The sequence below is a fragment of the Anguilla rostrata genome, chromosome 10 (assembly GCF_018555375.3).
Source record: "Anguilla rostrata isolate EN2019 chromosome 10, ASM1855537v3, whole genome shotgun sequence".
NCBI classification, from domain to species: Eukaryota; Metazoa; Chordata; class Actinopteri; order Anguilliformes; family Anguillidae; genus Anguilla; species Anguilla rostrata.
In genome coordinates, this window is record NC_057942.1 from 26703942 (window position 1) to 26722443 (window position 18502).

The 18502-nt window shown below is 40.9% G+C and overlaps 1 protein-coding gene across 3 annotated transcripts in view; it reads left to right on the forward strand.

Moving 5' to 3' along the window:
- Positions 1-5722: 5722 nt before the first annotated feature.
- Positions 5723-18502, forward strand: part of sfi1 (SFI1 centrin binding protein) — a 103001-nt gene continuing 90221 nt past the window's right edge. For 2 of the 3 annotated variants that reach the window (XM_064296276.1, XM_064296278.1), the window contains exons 1-3: positions 5723-5849; positions 13415-13488; positions 13560-13754. In XM_064296276.1, coding sequence (XP_064152346.1) covers positions 13481-13488; positions 13560-13754 — 203 coding nt within the window. In that variant the 5' untranslated portion in view covers positions 5723-5849; positions 13415-13480. The remainder of the gene's footprint in view (positions 5850-13414; positions 13489-13559; positions 13755-18502) is intronic. The other variant, XM_064296277.1, reaches the window with a different exon arrangement.

Below are 18502 nucleotides of genomic sequence, written 5' to 3' on the forward strand. Positions count from 1 at the left end.
CAGATAGACTTCAATGTCATCCTGCTCAGTAAGTTTGGGCAGGAACTTACTGGGGTGTGGTTCCAAAGTGGTTGGTTTAGTAGCTACAGTGGTTTGGTGTGCTTTCAGCTGCTGTAGCTCAGCATGGAGGAGAGCAGTCTGTTTGCGGTGTTCCTCCAGCAACTCACGGTTCATGGCCTGGTGAGTCAGATTCGCTTGCACCAGCTGTTGTAGTAGTGCCTCCATTGTTCTATTGCACTGATTCCCTCCAATTGCCTAGAGGGCTGCTGCCCGCATTCTCCACCAACTGTGACAGGATCGGGGGATGGAGACCTCAAGTTGCCCCACAGCATGCAATAAAACAGGAGATGGAATGCAGATTGGGAGTACAACAGATTTTTATTATAGTCCGTATACAAAGAGTTGGGCCTCAGCCCAACCAACGTAAGAATGAGGGGAAAAAAACCCAGACAAAAGAAAACAAAATCTAGCTCCGGTTGGAGCACTGGCCAGCTAAGCCGGTTCCCAGTCTTTCAAACAACCAAATCAAAGTCCACAATCCAAGTCAGAAAAACAGGCCAAGTTTGTTATCCAATCGGGTTCTCTTCCAAGCAAAGTTCCATGCACAATTCAGTTAGTCCGCCAAAAAAAGGTCTTGCACAAAGTTACTTTTCACTCACCACAATGAGTTCTCTAGACAGCAGCTACGCTTTTCCCTTACTGGTCCTTTCCTCTCACTACTGTGTTTGGAAGGCTTAAATAGGGCTGTGATTGCCTCGGTGTCTTCAGGTGAGTGTACTCAGGCTGGCTGGAAAAGGTGGCATGGCTCCAGGCATAGAATAGAGCCAGTATGAAGGCACATAGCGCCCATCCAGCACTACTCCTCTGGTTCTGCTACAGCATGTATATCCATTTCCTTAAAAAGTGACAATGTCAAATACACCGCTCTGCCATTTCTACTGTTCAATACTTTTTAACTAGGTGTGGCTATACACTGCAATGCCACATTTCTACATTTTCATGTTAGCTAGCCTTATATATATCCCTACCGACATACAAACAATTGGTAGGTTTGTCATGACAACGCTTCCTTTTAAAAATATGAACTACACTTTCATTTCTCATTCATGGTAAAGGAAAAATGCTTGAATCCATGAGTTTCTTTCAGTTAGAATGTGTGTTTACATGCATGTATATGTATGCATGTCTCTCAGCCTACATTTATATTAATTACAATTATCACTAACTCATAACAGACTGAGTACAAAAAAGAAATAATATCTGATGAAAAACACGTTTTCAACATACAAAAATGCCAAGTTACTCACACATACAAAGAACTATCCGCAAGTCATTCATTCAAATCTAGGCCTGCCATTAAAAGTATTGATATACAAATTATGCCAAGTTACATACAACAATAGCCTATTTCCTTAGCTCAGACAAATGAAACAAGCTGTATTCCAAATCAATGCTACCCAATGTTTCCTAAATTCTTTCAGTACTTTTAATGGCAGGCCTAGATTTGAATAAATGACTTATATACAGTGCTTTGTATGTGTGAGTACCTTGGCATTTTTGTACATTTAAAATGTGCTTTTCATCAGATAGTATGCATCTGGGCACTTTTCACATTCTTAAACTGAACATGCATTGCAGTGGGAACACACTATATACTTATTTTACTTGCCAGTTAGTATTCCAAGTATAAGTAATATGAAGTTTAGTATGTGTCACGTAACGGGTAGGGAGGACCAAAACGCAGGGAAAGACAAACTCAAAAAGGGAAAATTAACAATTAACAAAGACTTTAACAAAAAGGCAAACACAAGCAGGGAACAGAAAAGGCCATGATGGGCAAAAACACAAACTCCAAAATATCTAAGAAAAACCAGAAAACAAGAGGAACTCAAAACACGGGCAGGGCAGAACACAGGCAGGCAGAGTACACGGGTAGGTACATGCGGTCAGAAACAAACACAAGTCGGAAACAAACACAAGGAACCAGCACCCGAGTCAAGGGGACAAAGAACTTAAATAGACAGGGGTAACAAGACACAGGTGAACTCAAAGAACAATCAAACCAGAAAAGGAGGGGATAACAAGACACAGGTGGGAACAACGAGACACAATCAGAAACATTACTAAAATAATTGAAAGCAATAATACAATTAACAGGGGAACGAGCAGGACATAAAACAGAAGTGCCACCATCTGGCGGCCCAACAAGGAAAAATAGAAACAAAAAGACAGAACCATGACAGTATGGGGTTTCAAACATAGCCAGAGTGTTAGAATTTGTAGTCCTAAAACATGGAGTTCGTATTTTGAGCCAAGGGTTCCCTCAGCAGATTTTCAATGCTTTTTTCCCATTGGGATTTCATTTTCTTCAGAAAATAAGGACTGTGACTGTTTCACTAAGACAGCTTCTTTGTGTATTTTACTACAGGATACATTACACACATTAATACCTGAACTGTGAATTTTGAAGCCATTATGCGCTTTAAAGAAGTAAGTTGCTAACAAGTTGCTACATTGAAAAGGGTTTTTTAAAGTTTAGTAAGTATGGAGTCAGAATAATGGCAAAAGTTGCACGCATAACTACAAGGCTTACAAGGAAAGAATACAACTTTGCACGTGCAAATTCCTAGCTTAAGCCAAAAAAAAAAAAAGAACCATGAGCGTACAACAAAAAGTCAGGAGGAGAAAAAATAACTGCGCAAAAGGTCACAGGATAAAAACAACAGCTCACGCGCAACAAGGACTTTGGGCGTGCAAGTGGGCTTTTTAGTGTTAGTTTTTTGACAGTTCGGGCGGGCTCAGAGGATTTTGTGTCTATAAATCCTTTACCTACTGCCCTTGTCCAGAAATATGTTGTGATTGGTTGACTGTACAACAATTTGATGCGAATTAGCCTCTTGCACAGTCAAGTGTGACACATATCTCGCTGCCTATGAAATTAATATTCCTGCTACATTTGCCTCCTTGTACAACCATAATTCCAAAAATGTTGGGACAGTATGGAAAATGCTAATAAAACAAAAAGGAGTGATAATGTAAATTCTATTCACCCTGTACTATATTGAAAAGACTACAACAGAACATTATTTGATGTTTTACCCTGTTTTTTTGAAAATATACACTCATTTCAAATCTGATGACTGCAACACGCTCCAAAAAAGTTGGGACAGTCTAGTGTTTACTACTGTGTAACATCACCATCTCTTTTAATAACACTTTGGGCACTGAAGACACCAGTTGGTTAAGATTAGCAAGTGGAATTTTCCCCCATTCTTCCATTATGCAGGTCTTCAGCTGCGCAATTGTACGGGGCCTTTGTTGCTGAATTTTGCGCTTCATAATGCGGCACACATTCTCAATTGGAGACAGGTCAAGACTGCAGGCAGGCCAATCTAGCACCCGCAATCTCTGTTTATGCAGCCACAGAATGTGGTTTGACGTTGTCCTGCTGAAAAATGCAGGGACGTCCCGGGAGAAGACGGCATCTGGATGGCAGCATATGTTGCTCCAAAATTTGTACATATCTTTCTGCATTAATGGTGCCCTCACAGATGTGCACGTTACCCATGCCATGGGCAATGACACACCCCCATACCATGCAGGGGCAGCCCTAGGATTTTGGTGGCCCTAAACAATTCTGTGGGATGCGTTCGACCGGGGGGGGGGGGGGGTTGCTGTTGGATTCTGTTGAGCGGGGGGGTGGGGTGGGGTAGGGGGGTTCTGTTGGTAAAATCCTTCTTACATTACATTGAAATGTTCTTTTGCCATTACATTTTAAATTTAGACCGCTAGTTCCGCGATAGGGGATGAATAATGTAATTACGAAATTAACGTTATTTGCCTTAGATAACCATTGAATCGTGTGGCCCCCCCTTGTGGTCGTGTGGCCCCCCCCCCTAGCGGTTGTGGCTCTAAACAACCGCATAGAGTGTTTATGCCACAGGCTGGCCCTGATATCATGACAGAGTCTGGCTTTTGGACCTGATGCTGATAAAACATTGGTCCTAGCATACCAGGCAGTCAAGGGATCAGCCCCAGCATACCTCCACAAGATCTTCAAACCCTACATGCCAGCCAGACCCCTCCGTTCCACTACCTCAGGATGCCTGGCACCTCCCCCTCTTCGCACCTGCGCTTCCCGATCACGTCTCCTGCCTGTTCTGGCCCCACAATGGTGGAATGACCTCCCCATGGAGGTCAGAACAGCTGAGACACTGACCCACTTCAAGCGACAACTGAAGACTCACCTCTTCAGGCTGCACCTCTCCCCATCCCTCCCTACCTCCTTGTAATCTCTAAATTGACTGTAAGCTTAGGGTTGTAACTAGGTAGCTGTTTCGTAGGTGACTTAGTTAATGCACTCGTCTTAACTACTGCTTGTGTTTTTGCATAGACTGCGTTGTTGCTGTTCTTGTTTGTGTTAGTGTTAATCAGTTTAACCTACAGGGTCCAAGTTGAACTATGTGGTTGTTCCCTGCACTTGGAATGGTACTTCTCTCTAGGGTTTTCAACACACTTGTTCCTGGTTATGGTTATACACTTTGTTGTACGTCGCTCAGGATAAGGATATGCCTGTAATGTAATGTAATGTAATGTAATGTAACAGCTTGGATGGTCCTTTTCCTCCCTGGCCCAGAGGACACGATGGCTGTTTTGTCCAAAAACTATTTGAAATGTTGACTCGTCGGACCACAAAACATGCTTCCACTGTGCTGCTGTCCATCTCAGACAAGACCAAGCCCTGAGAAGTTGGCAGCGCTTCTGGACTGTGTTGATGCATGGCTTCTGCTTTGCATAATAAAGCCTTAACTTGCATCTGTTGATGTAGTGGTGAATGCTGTTGACTTTACCAAAGTATTCCCAAGCCCATGTCAGGATATCCATTACAGACGCATGATGACTTTTAAGACAGTGACGTCTGAGGAATCAGAGATCACGCGTATTCAGAAGTTGTTTTCGGCCTTGCCGTTTACACACTGAGATTTGACCGGATTCCTTGAATCTTTTAATTATATTGTGCATGTGATTTCACAGAAATGACTGCATAATGTTAAAGGTATGGGTCTGTAGAGTTAATGTATACCCCCTTTCATTTGGTAAGAATTTTTAGTTTTGGCAGTAATCTGGTAAACAATGAGCCATTACTGAACTGACAGTGTATAGCAATGCATGGCTGGGCTACACTGAAACACCAGCAACAATTGCTGGGAACGTGATTTCAAATAAATTATTGCATAATCTTGAAGATATGGGTCTGTAGAGTAAATGTATACCACCTTTCATTTAGTAACAATTTTTAGTTTTGGCAGTAATCTGGTACACAATGAGCCAGTACTTAACTGACAGTGTAGAAAAATGCATAGCCGGGCTACACTAAAACACCAGCAACAATTGCTGGGAACATGATTTCACAGAAATGACTACATAATGTTATTGGTATGGGTCTGTAGAGTAAATGTATGCCCCCTTTCATTTGGTAACAATTTTTAGTTTTGGCAGTAATCTGGTAAACAATGAGCCAGCACTGAACTGAGAGTGTATAGAAATGCATGGCTGGGCTACACTTAAACACCAGCAACAATTGCTGGGAACGTGATTTTCCAGAAAGGACTGTGCAATGTACAAGGTATGGGTTTAAATAAGAGTATATAATGTGTAATTATATCCAACTGTATTAGTTGCAAGAAGAAAAACGACAAAATCACACTGAAGAGATCTTTGCATTTACCGAGCTTTTAGTTTGAAATCCTCTAACCGGAAGTGTCCAATTGTTGCCAGCAACAATTGCCAGCTTCACGGAGCAAACGTACAACTACGCACCGAATGCTGGCACGGTGCGTTATTTTTAGGTAAGTTGTCCTTTGTGATGTAGAATAGTAATTACTTTAACGTTAACCAGTTTACCAAGCCGTGTAACGTTAGTTAGTTTCAGTCACAAGGTACCTAGGTAATAGCTAACTGTCAACATAGCTAGCTGTGATATGTAATGGATGGGAATACGCGGGTAAATGACAAGCCGAGGTGGCTGAGTGGGCTGCTTTGTCGTTACACCTGTTTGCGATTCTTGACGAAGTGCTGGGAAACAGTTGAACAGTCGAGTTGAAATCTATAATTTATTTCTTGCCGGAAAACAAATTGTACGTGTGGTATTATTGTAATTCTTATATATATATATATATCTCGTCGCAATAGGCTGTTGGTAAAAGCAGGAACGCCGGAACTGCGACCTGTGCATAATAGTAGCTGCTCTTGAAAGCTCCTCTTCAACTATCATTTTAGTTGAATGTATTCTGTAACTTCGGCAGTTGCAATAAAAACAGTCTATATTACAAATATATATATATATATATATATATATATATATATATAAACAAATAAACGTTTGACTTGAATTCAATGGGCAAATTTAGAGAGTTACAGTTCGAATATAATTATATCAACGAGGCGCTGCCTCCATACAAAGTCGTAGAAGTGTGTCAAAATAGGTTTTCCCCGATAATGCTTTCACGTTCCGAACACGATGTGTGATCAGAGTTATAGCTATGTTTAGTTTTCCACCGTCTATCATCCGATTTGAGACCACTGAATTTTCTTGTTTATTATACCGATTTTTATTGTCCAATCGAGCCATCATTTTGCATTCTAGAACGGCAGGCCTCAACATTTAACTGTTGTCTTTTTTCTGAATACCTGCAGTCTATCTGATGAAAAATTCGTTTTCAACGTACAAAAATGCAAGGTACTTAAACATACAACGCACTATCTATCAGTCATTACTTAAAATCGAGGTCTGCCATTAAAAGTATTGATACCAAAATTGTGCCAAGTTACATGAAACAATATTGACTATTTTAGCTCATACATATAAAATAAGCTGTATTCCAAAGCAATGCTACCCAATGTTCCCTAAGTCTTTTGAAGTAACTTGGCCCTGTGTTTTTGAAATCTTACCATCTGAAAACAATGCTGTCATTCAAAGTTGTGTTGCATCAATGTGTCTAAAAACAAAAATGGCCTCATGCAAGGCATTTAAATGAATTTATGAAACTGCTGGTCAATACCTAATGTATGAATATTCCCACAGAAAGGATATGCTTATACTTTGTTGTCAAGTTCATTTTACAAAATGTACAAGTCCTTGTATATTTGCAACTTCAAATAGCTAAATACTTATTGTAAAATAATACTGTACATACATACATGCACATGCACATATGCAATCCTTCATTATCCCCATGGCAACATTTCCCTAGCAGCATGTAACATTCACATTTAAAACAGACATTTATACCAAGAAACATACAATCATTCACACTACAGAAGGGGGTGGGGGGTGTAAATACATAAATACAGATTCAAATTACACATATTGAGGCCTATTAAATAGATAAATTTCGAATCTTACAAACCTATCCACGCATATGTTTGCCCCGGCGATGCACTGTATGCTTGTACACACAGAGCCAAGTTACTTGAAAGAATTGTAAAGTAACTAGGGACTTGGGAGGAAAAAATATTGAACCCAACAGAAGATTTCTGTATGACTGTTGGAGAAGGAACAGTCATAATATTCAAACAATGGTGTGTAAACTTTTACAAGCGGATCGCTATGACACACCAAATCCCAGTATTGTTCTTGATAATCCTGATGCTGTGGAAACAAAGTGAAAGCCAAATTCCATTGTAGCCTACTTCTGATTGTCACAGAATTTCAATGGAGTTGACTGATGGCACTTCTAAGAAAGGCTTTCATTATGAAATTATAGACAGATGAAGCACTTTAAATTCTGACCCAGCCTAATCTTAAAATTACTTTCTTGCCACCCTCGTCTCCAAAGAATAAAGAAGTGTATGTTTTTTCAAATTCTGGGGATTAATATAAAAATGAGGAATGGTGTGCTGATCAGATTCAATGGAAACACAATGGAACAAGACATCTTTCAAAATTCAAACCAAAAATTACAAAAATATATCATACATGTGAGAGTGAAAAGGGTAAAATTTCACGGTATGCTTACAAATGATACAATCCTGAAGAGACTGAGGGACTGGTCTTAATTCACTACTTGGGTGATGAATCTGTATATATCCCCAAGGCTCAGGGCAATAAAAAAACATACAGAGAGAGAGTATGTTCGGACTTCAGTACTTGGTGCCATAGCTAAAAACCCTTCTGATCCACCAATGAAGACATATCAGTCTTTATCCACAGCAAAAGTAGATCGTAGTCATATTCCTGTAATGCTGCCATGTGACACTGAGCAGGTCAGGAATAAAATAAAAAATGAAAGAAACCAAAAAAAAAAGAAATTGTCATGATGATCTTTACAATATAGGGCCTATATGAAATGTCATTGTACATTGATAACTTCATTTGGGAGTACATCCTTGTTCCAAACCTGACAGTTGTGATGGGATTACCAGAAATGGTCAAAGAATTTGAAAAAGTTATGCAGGCAACAGGCACACCTCCACAGTTGCTGTCATATGACACAACTTTTAAACTTGGTGACTTTTACATTTCTGCATTGCCCTTCCGTCACACATTATTTTAGAGGCTCCTCTCGTTCCAATAACATTTTTAATGCATCAGACCAAATCTACAGATCGTCATTTGCAGTTGTTTAATTTAATGTCCAAAGTGTGCTTTGTTTTCTGAACCCAATATTGTAATCTCTATGACAACTGACAGGGAATCAGGAATTGAAAAAGCAGTCCAGATTGCCCTGCCAGCTGTTAAAATTGTGAACTGCTGGAACCACATACTGACAGACATCAAAATGTTGGTTTTAAAAGCCGCGTTTCCACTAAAATTACCCGGAACTTTCAGTCCCAGGAACTACTTTACCAGGAACTAAAAGGTTCCTTCAGCCAATGGTTGTCTGCGTTTCCACCGGGGTCTAAAGTACCGCGAAGATTAGGCAAATTAGTCCACTGACGTATGAAAAAGCGACGTTGTCGTCGGTCCATCTGTCATATGATTTCTTCTGTAACCCCATACTACCACCGAAGTAGCCTACATTATTTTCTAATAACCGGGACAGCCCGGAGGGGTTTATTCCACTTATATACAACGGGTTACCAACAATAGCCGCGTTTCCACCAAAATTACCCGGAACTTTCAGTCCCAGGAACTACTTTACCAGGAACTAAAAGGTTCCTTCAGCCAATGGTTGTCTGCGTTTCCACCGGGGTCTAAAGTACCGCGAAGATTAGGCAAATTAGCCCACCGACGTTGTCGTCGGTCCATCTGTCATATGATTTCTTCTGTAACCCCATACTACCACCGAAGTAGCCTACATTATTTTCTAATAACCGGGACAGCCCGGAGGGGTTTATTCCACTTATATACAACGGGTTACCAACAATGACTATATATGGTTACTTTTGTATTTATTGATTTTCATATATCCTCTCAAACACATTCATTAACAGCAGAAAACATGCACACGTTGTAAACAATTTGCTGTTTTATTACTTTCTCGTCGTCAATTCCATATAGGCTAATCGCAAAATGACAAGAATAGAACGAAAACTCGGACTTACGTGAAAATGTAAATTAGTAGTGGTACAGCCACCGTTTGCTTTCCTTCGAAGTTACTGCTAGCCGAGCAGCGAAGTGTGCCCTCCAGATGCGAACCATGCACCATAAATGAGTCCATAGTCTTCCTGGTCTTTTCGTGGAATTGAAAAATGGCAGTAAAATTGAGTAAAATTACGGCAGTCTGAAAAAGCTAAAGGGAAGATTACTAGAATTAACCTGTTATTTTACCCGGATAAAAAGTGCGGAAGGTGATTTCCAGTTTGCTTGTACTGTATCACCAATGTTAATTATGCAGAACTACCGCATACCTCACATAACTGTATCAAACGTTTTGAGTCAATTACAACGGGCTAACAAAGAAAATCCGGAAGAAAATATTCAGCAACCGAATTAATCCGTTTGAATGTTTTGGTAGCCTACGTAATATGCTGTCCCAGCACGAATGCTTAGCATTTTATAAAACGAATACTAAAGCAAGAAAAGAACAGAAGAGCACACGTTATAATTCCAAGACGTTGACAGGCTATAACCAAAAGTAGGCTACTGCGCCGCATAACATACAAGTTTGATTTGAAGTTATTATGAAAATAAATTGGTTTGCCGCTGCATATTTTCAAACATGGCGGGTAATGGCGGAAAATAAATACAACACAAATGCTACGAGTACTCGACCAATCAGAAATGTTCAGCGCTGCAAGCTCCACCCAAAAGGTTCCTGTACTTTCGGAAAGTACTACCCCCCGAGCAGGAACGTTTTGGGGGGTAAAACAAAGCCCCCAGAACTAAATTTAGACCCTAGTTCCTGCGGTGGAAACGCACTGAGTTCATCAAAAGGTTCCTAGTTCCGGGGTATAGTTCCTGCGGTGGAAACGCGGCTAATGACTATATATGGTTACTTTTGTATTTATTGATTTTCATATATCCTCTCAAACACATTCATTATGTTTTTATGCGAACATTCGCTTTCATGTCTTGACATCCGAAGCGACAGAATGCATTCACATTTATATGTATAACTGGCAACAACAGCAGAAAGCATGCACACGTAAACAATTTGCTGTTTGATTACTTTCTCGTCGTCAATTCCATATAGGCTAATCGCAAAATGACAAGAATAGAACGAAAACTTGGACTTGCGTGAAAATGTAAATTAGTAGTGGTACAGCCACCGTTTGCTTTCCTTCGAAGTTACTGCTAGCCGAGCAGCGAAGTGTGCCCTCCAGATGCGAACCATGCACCATAAATTAGTCCATAGTCTTCCTGGTCTTTTCGTGGAATTGAAGAATGGCAGTAAAATGGAGTAAAATTACGGCAGTCTGAAAAAGCTAAAGGGACGGTTACTAGAATTAACCTTTTATTTTACCCTGACAAAAAGTGCGGAAGGTGATTTCCAGTTTGCTTTTACTGTATCACCAATGTTAATTATGCAGAACTACCGCATACCTCACGTAACTGTATCAAACGTTTTGAGTCAATTACAACGGGCTAACAAAGAAAATCCGGAAGAAAATATTCAGCAACCAAATTAATCCGTTTGAATGTTTTAGTACGTAATATGCTGTCCCAGCACGAATGCTTAGCATTTTATAAAACGAATACTAAAGCAAGAAAAGAACAGAAGAGCACACGTTATAATTCTGTTAATTGACGTTGGCAGGCTATAACCAAAAGTAGGGTACTGCGCCGCATAACATACAAGTTTGATTTTAAGTTATTATGAAAATAAATTGGTTTGCGCCTGCTTATTTTTAAACATGGCGCCTGAAAACAAAAAACACAAAAAAATGCTGCGAGTACTCGACCAATCAGAAATGTTCAGCGCTGCAAGCTCCACCCAAATGGTTCCTGTACTTTCGGAAAGTACTACCCCCCAAGCAGGAACCTTTTGGGGGGTAAAATAAAGCCCCAGTTCCTGCGGTGGAACCGCACTGAGTTCCTCAAAAGGTTCCTAGTTCCGGGGTATAGTTCCTGCGGTGGAAACGCGGCTAATGAATGGTGGTTGCACTCAAGACATTTACCTTTACCAGAACAACATTCCTGAGCTTTTAGAATCCACGTCTCTTGGAGAATATCAACAAAGATTTGACAAATTAAAAGTAAAATGGAGTGAGCCCTTTATAATCTACTACAATGAACATGTCCGCCGCACAGTACTTACTGCTGGTGGGAGGTGGATCATGGAAAGTCTTGGTATTGTAACAACGAACATTTCAGAGAGTTTCAATGCAGTGTTAAAACGTTTGATTGGATGGAAGGAATCATCGGCAGATGCTTTAATTCTGTCGTTGTACGTTATTCAAAATTTTTATTTGAATGAGATCTTGAGAGGGAAGTGTGACCTTGGAAATTACCATATTCTGCCACATTCCAAAATGTGGCAGCAACAACATTTCCTCAGGATTTAGTTTCTTTTTAGTTTTCTTTCTGAAATTGTAGACTTGGTAAAAGAGGGAAAAGTTATCCATAAATTGAGTGAAACCAGCAATGTACCACCATGTGAGAGAAAGACACTCGAGGGACCAGCTAAATTAGCAAGGTATGAAAACCGAGTGTCTTTGGATTCAATTTCCCAAAGCTTTATAATTTCCAGCTTGCAAAACAAAAAACATGTTGTCCAGCTGTTTCCAAAACCTCAGTGTTTCTGTCAGTCAGTAGCAACTTGCTATCATATTCTGGCTGCAAAACAATGCATTGATGATACCTGTAATAAGAATAACAAGACCATAAGTCTGAGCCAACTGCGGCATAATAGAAGGAACGGAGTTCGTTCTGGGAGGAAAAGACCAAGGATTGTGGAACTGTGTAAGGTTAAAGCAGCTCCTGATTCTTTTGAGGAGACATTTCTTAAAGGACCCAATGAAAACAAAATTGAAATTCACCCTCCACATATTAATTTTCATAGCACACCTAGAAGAATTATGTGCTTTTTTTAAAGACCATTAAAAAAAAAATGCCACCAACAGTAGATTCATCTGGTTTGGATCAAACAAAGTTGGAACCACCTTGGAGGGGACGCGAAGCACCAAATACTGAAGGTGTTAAATCAGGGATTTTGTCCACAATTAATGTAAATGTTTGTGGTGTGGGGATGGCTGGTTTAAGAAGCCACACCTACCCTGGGTCAAGCTAATTAGACCTGGCTAATTAGATAATTGGTTAGGAATTAGATAATTGGCCAGGCTAATTGGACCCGGGAACAGGGGTGGCTGCACGTAGGCAATCAGTGCGCACAGGTTAAATCTGCCATTCCCACCCACACAAAGGAGAGCCTGTCGGTCATGACAGTGTTAACATCTGATCTTTGGCTGTACCATCTTGCCACCCTTGTAAATAAACATGTTTGTTCAAACAAGACTGTTTGAACATCATCTCCCTGTGTCTCTGTGCTGGAGGGCCCTTTGGAAAGCCACTTCGGTGGCCTGTGGCAGGCTTGTTTGCCACAATGTTCTAATATTGTTGATCTGTGCTGATTCAAGTTGTTTTTATTAGTGGTATGCTACATCAAATGGTTAAAAAAAACGATTAGTCTAAATTGCCCTTTTGAGACTGCAACTAGTCAGTGGGCAGAATTATGTCATTCACATCCTTAGTTTCTAACTCATTTTGATTTTGTGTGTTAGAATTGTAAAAACTGCCACTTGTTCGTGAGAGCAGAAAATTTAGAATTTAGCAGAATTTTATTCCAAAACCGCATGTGCAGAATGAAAAATAGGAAAGCGTAATGGTGAGGGAAAATTATGCAATGCAGCCATAATTTACATGAACATTTTCTATTTTGCCCAAGAATATTATTATTATTATTATTATTATTGCCTTGGAAGAGCAATAATCTTGGTCTTTCATTTATTTTTATTTTTATTTGATTCAAAGGTGAGATGGCCAGATTACTACTCAAGTAAATTGTAACACTCGTCCTAGGGTACTGTGAGGGGCGAAATGAAAAGGTAAGTTTGGATAGTTGTCCATCAGCAAAAAAACGATAAATTTTCCGGTATAGTTACTGCATATGTTTCAGACGTGTGGTATTGGGTTTCAGTGCAGCTCGGCTACCTCAGGTTCCTGGATGCCTGGGCCCTGCCAATGGCAAAGACAGCACTCTTAAGGTGGTTCCAGGGGCTATGCATGCACGTCGTGGCCTCTCTCAAAGGGTCAGTTACAGAGTGGAACAGACTTGTAATAGAGGTGGCAGGCTGAAAGACCAGAAGAAAAGGTAAGGGATGTTTTTTGTTGTAATACAACTTACTGTTTCTGTATCTGTAACAAATGTAGCTGTAAGCATCGGGTAATGAGGACAGCCATACTTACTATTTTTTTTAAACCAGTGAATATAATAAAGGCAGTCTTTTCTGACCCAGTGTGAAGTTGTTGAGGCAGAACACATCACAACGCATCGTATGGTTTAGCCTTCTCTCTCGCGGTCAAATACGTTAAGTGATCCAATTTAATAAAGCCATTTTAATCAACATAAAAGTAAAAAAATGTATGTTCACAGAATAAATTAATCAATTAACATCCCATGCTTTGAATGGTAAGGACAATAATGGCTAGTTTCTTGCATACCCATTTAGCCTCAGCAAATCTGATGGTCCCAAAATGTTTGTTTTATGTCCCTGCTCTGAAAGAGCATGCCACAGTGAAAGCATGAGTTGGGCATTTTTATGTTTGAAGTAAGGTTTTTTTTTTATTACTGAAACTCATGAATTAAATGATTAGGGTTGCTATTTCATACAATGAGCAATGCATTTAAAATATGAATGCACTATAATGGAAATTCTGTTATCATAAACCAATATTTGCCATGCCGGTCGATACTGATACTGCCCTCTTTTATAACCTAAAAGCAAACTACCTACTTTTTGCATTTGTGGAAGAAGTTGATGAGCACAGCTGTCAAACGTCTTATGAATTAAAAATGCATAAATGTTTATTTCATATAAAATTTCCACCAAACATTTCAATCTTTTATTTTTTTTCCTTTTACCTTATTGGTAAGCAGAGCGCATGAGACTTCAGAGGTGCTCGGTCTCTTTGCTTTACTTGTGAGATTGGTTGGAAATGAAAAAACATCCAGCCTAGCTGTTTGAGCATGACATTTTCACTGAATTTACACTCTCGCTTTCTTGGTGCATGTATGTTGTGCAATCCTATTCCACAATCTTGTCATTTGCATAATCTCCTAATAGCCCTTCTCCTCAATGCCATTGTCTTGTTTGCACCTTCTGTGTTTGAGTTAATCTCTCCTTAGGGCTTGCTGTACAGTGATTTAGGGTTTCATTTGATGCATTTGCCTTTGAGGTAGAGGTCCTGCCGCCCAGAGTAAATGCTTACGGGGTTCTGACAGTTGCGGGCAGCAGAGTGGAATTTTTCCTCACAAGGACAGCTTCTATATCTATATCAAATGCTGTGGGGACTGTGAAGGCCATTCCGAAACCTTAATTTTGTAAAGTAGAGGGGTGGGAGGGGGTGCAAGGGGCCCTGCTGCTGCAGAGCGAAGTGGTCGAGCAGGTGTATAGAATCAAATCATGTCCTGCAAGTAGATAGAGGCCGTCCTGTTGGCTGCAGTGTAGGCGAGGGTCAGGACTTTGAACCTGATCCTGGCAGTGACCGGTAGCCAGTGGAGTGACTGCTGCAGAGGAGTGACGTGGGAGAATTTGGGAAGGTTGAAGATGAGTCGGGCAGTGGCATTTTTAATCATCTGTAGTGGTTGTATGGCACAAGCTGGCAGGCTTGCAAGGGGAGAGTTGCAGTAATCAAGGTGGGAGGTCACCATAGCCTGGACAAGTGGCTGGGTGGAGTGCGTAGTCTGGTATGTTCGAATCCTCCTGATGTTGTACAGAAGGAATCTGCAGGACCGTGATGTTGCCTTGATGTGCTCCTTGAGGTCCAGCTGGTCATCAAGGACCACCCCCCAGGCCATCAACCGTGATTGAGAGCTCACATAGTAGGGAGAGTAAGGAGGTCTTGTATGGGAAGAACAGCAGCTCAGTTTCGTTGAGGTTGAGCTTCAGGTGGTGGTTGCCCATCCAGGTTGAGATGTCAGCCAGGCAGGAAGATATTTTATCATCAACCTGTGAGGCAATGGAGGGGATAGAGAAGAAGAGTTGCGTGTCATCTGCATAAAAATGATAGGAGAAGCTGTGTGAAGTAATAACAGAACCAAGAGATTTGGTGTATATGGAGAACAGCAAAGGGCCCAGTACAGATCCCCGTGGTACTCCTGTAACAAGAGGATGAGGAACAGAGGCAGAGCCCATCCAGGTGATCTGCAAGATGGGAAGCGAACCAAGACAGGGCGGTCCCAGAAATGCCCATCTCAGCCAAGGTGGAGAGGAGTATTTTGTGGTTGACTGTGTCGAATGCTGCAGACAGGTCAAGGAGGATCAGGACAGAGGAGAGGCGTGAGGCTCTTGCAGTGGCGAGTGCCTCTGTCACAGCCAGGAGGGCACACTCTGTTGAGTGCCCGGATCGGAAGCCAGACTGGTGAGGGTCTAGCAGATGGTTCTGATGGAGAAAAGAGGTTAGTTGTTTAAGCACTGCTTGCTCAAGGGTTTTGAGCAGAAAGGTAGAAGCGATATGGGGTGATAATTCATTAGATCAGAAAGGTCTGAGGTTTCTTGAGGAGTGGGGTAATGCGAGCCGTCTTAAAATCAGAGGGAACATGACCAGAGGCAAGGGAGGAATTAACAATGGAGGGCAGATAGGGAAGGATCTCGCCGGATATGTATTGGAGGACTGTAGATGGGATGGGGTCAAGTGGACAGTTGGTTGCGCGATGAGAAGTGATGAGTTGGAGTACATCGGAGTCCTCCAGCCTCTTGAAGGTCAGTGTGGCTGTGGGTTTGTCCCGGGGGGTAGAGGGGCTCACTGGATGGGCGAAGGAGTTCCGGATTTTAGCCACCTTTCCTTTGAAGGTGGCCAAAAAGTAATCTGTGGAAAGGGAAGAGGGAGATAGGGGTGGAGGAGGAGTGAGGAGGGAAGAGTAGGTGGAGAATATTTTGCGTGAGTCAGAGACACATGCACTGATCTTTGATTGGAAAAATGAGGCTTTAGCTAATGTGAGGACAGATGTGAAAGTTGAAAGCAGGGTGTGATATATGGTCAGGTCATCAGAGGATCTGGATTTCCTCCACTTCCTTTCTGCAGCCCGCAGTGATGTTCTGCTGGAGTGTAGTGACTCAGTCAGCCAAGGGCATGGGGGTGAAGGGTGTGCTGGTTTGGAGACAAGAGGACAAATTGAGTCAAGGGACTGGGGGGGCATGAGTTTAGGGTGGAGCAAGTTCAACTGGCAGGTTAGAGAAAGAAGGTGGAGGAGGAAGTGTAGAGAGAGCAGTGGAGATGAGGGAGGATTGTGACAGTAGAGAGATTTCTCCTGGAAGTTACTGTGGGTGAGCTGTTAAATGAGTTGTGGGGAAGTAAGCAGGAGAGGGAGAAAGAAAGAAGCGGTCTGAGACATGGAGGGGCATCACCGTGATTTGGGGAATGGAGTAACTTCTGGTGAATACAAGGTCTAGTTGGTTACCAGCCTTATGTGTGGGGGGAGAAGAAGACTGGGAGAGGGCAAAAGACTAGAGGAGTGAGGCAACCCTGGATAGTTGTGAGGTCTCTGGTGGGAGGTAGAAGTCTCCCAGTAGAATAGCAGGAGTGCCATCCTCAGGGAGGGAGCTCAGGAGTGTGTCCAACTCATCCAGGAAGCAGCTGAGTGGACCTGGAGGACGGTACAGAACAACAATGTGGAGTTTTATAGGATGAGTTACAGTAACTGCATGAAAATCATGGTAGGCATGTGCTGATAAGAATTTCATAGTACAGTTATCTTGGCCAACATTTTCACCATATACAATATTACCTCAATTATTTAAATAAGTTGGAAGTCTTAAAATGGTATTAAAACAATACTAATTCATACCAATCAGAAAGCATGTTCTTAAAACATGTTTTATTAAACTGTAAAAATGTTAAACATGTAAAAATGTTAATATTTTGGCCATGTCAATAGCTAGTTAAAAAAAAGGATTTCAAAAATAAATCTTTTTTTTCCCAGCAAAATAATGTACAGCTTATTGAAGTAAATTTAATTTTTGAACTGCTTTTATTAAAAAAAACTTTTAAAAAAACTGCAGGTAACAGCATTGTTTCTGGTAAGGTTATTCCTTGCTGCTGCAATGTTTGCCCTCTGCCTTTCATCATACAAAGTACAAAGTAAACTTCCTTTATATTGTTGTGCCTACTGAGTGTCAGAGAATGAGAAGTGCTCCCCCTATGTCCATAGTTGGTTATTACTACTCTTTAGTTTTATAGGTGGTTGAACAATGCTAATGTTGAACATATAAAGAACCGGACAATGATCCTTAATGCAAACACATTATATTTTCCCCTGCAAATATGTACAAATAATAGTTAGTTGCAGAACAACAGTTGCTGTTGATTTTTACCAGGGTTTCCTCACGATACATAAAATAACGTTACAATACAATTGTTATTGTAAAACAGCAGGTAGATAGCTTGGCTACCGCCAGCTAGCACCTACCCAATGTACTTGTAGCTAGCTAACGGTTAGCTACGTTGGCCTCATTTTGCGATCTCCAAAATAGACTATTATTCATGTGTACTATTGATTAAACAACGAAAAATGCATCACACTACATTCCTGCAGTTATATCATAAATAATCATGGTGGCCTTATACATGACTATATATACTAATAATAGTTTGTTGCAGAACAACAGTTGCTGTTGATTTCAAGATGATTTTCAGAAAACTGACCTAGCTCACGCACCTCTCTGTGATAGGCTATTAGGTGCTGCGTGCCAATCTTCTTACAGCATCATCTCTATTATTATTGCAGGTGGGTTATGTTAAAGACATGGGGTGTCTTTGTATATCCCGCACTACGGTTATTTAGGTAATGACAGTGATATAAATGTATAACCATTAATGTTTTTTAGCAAGATGTATAAC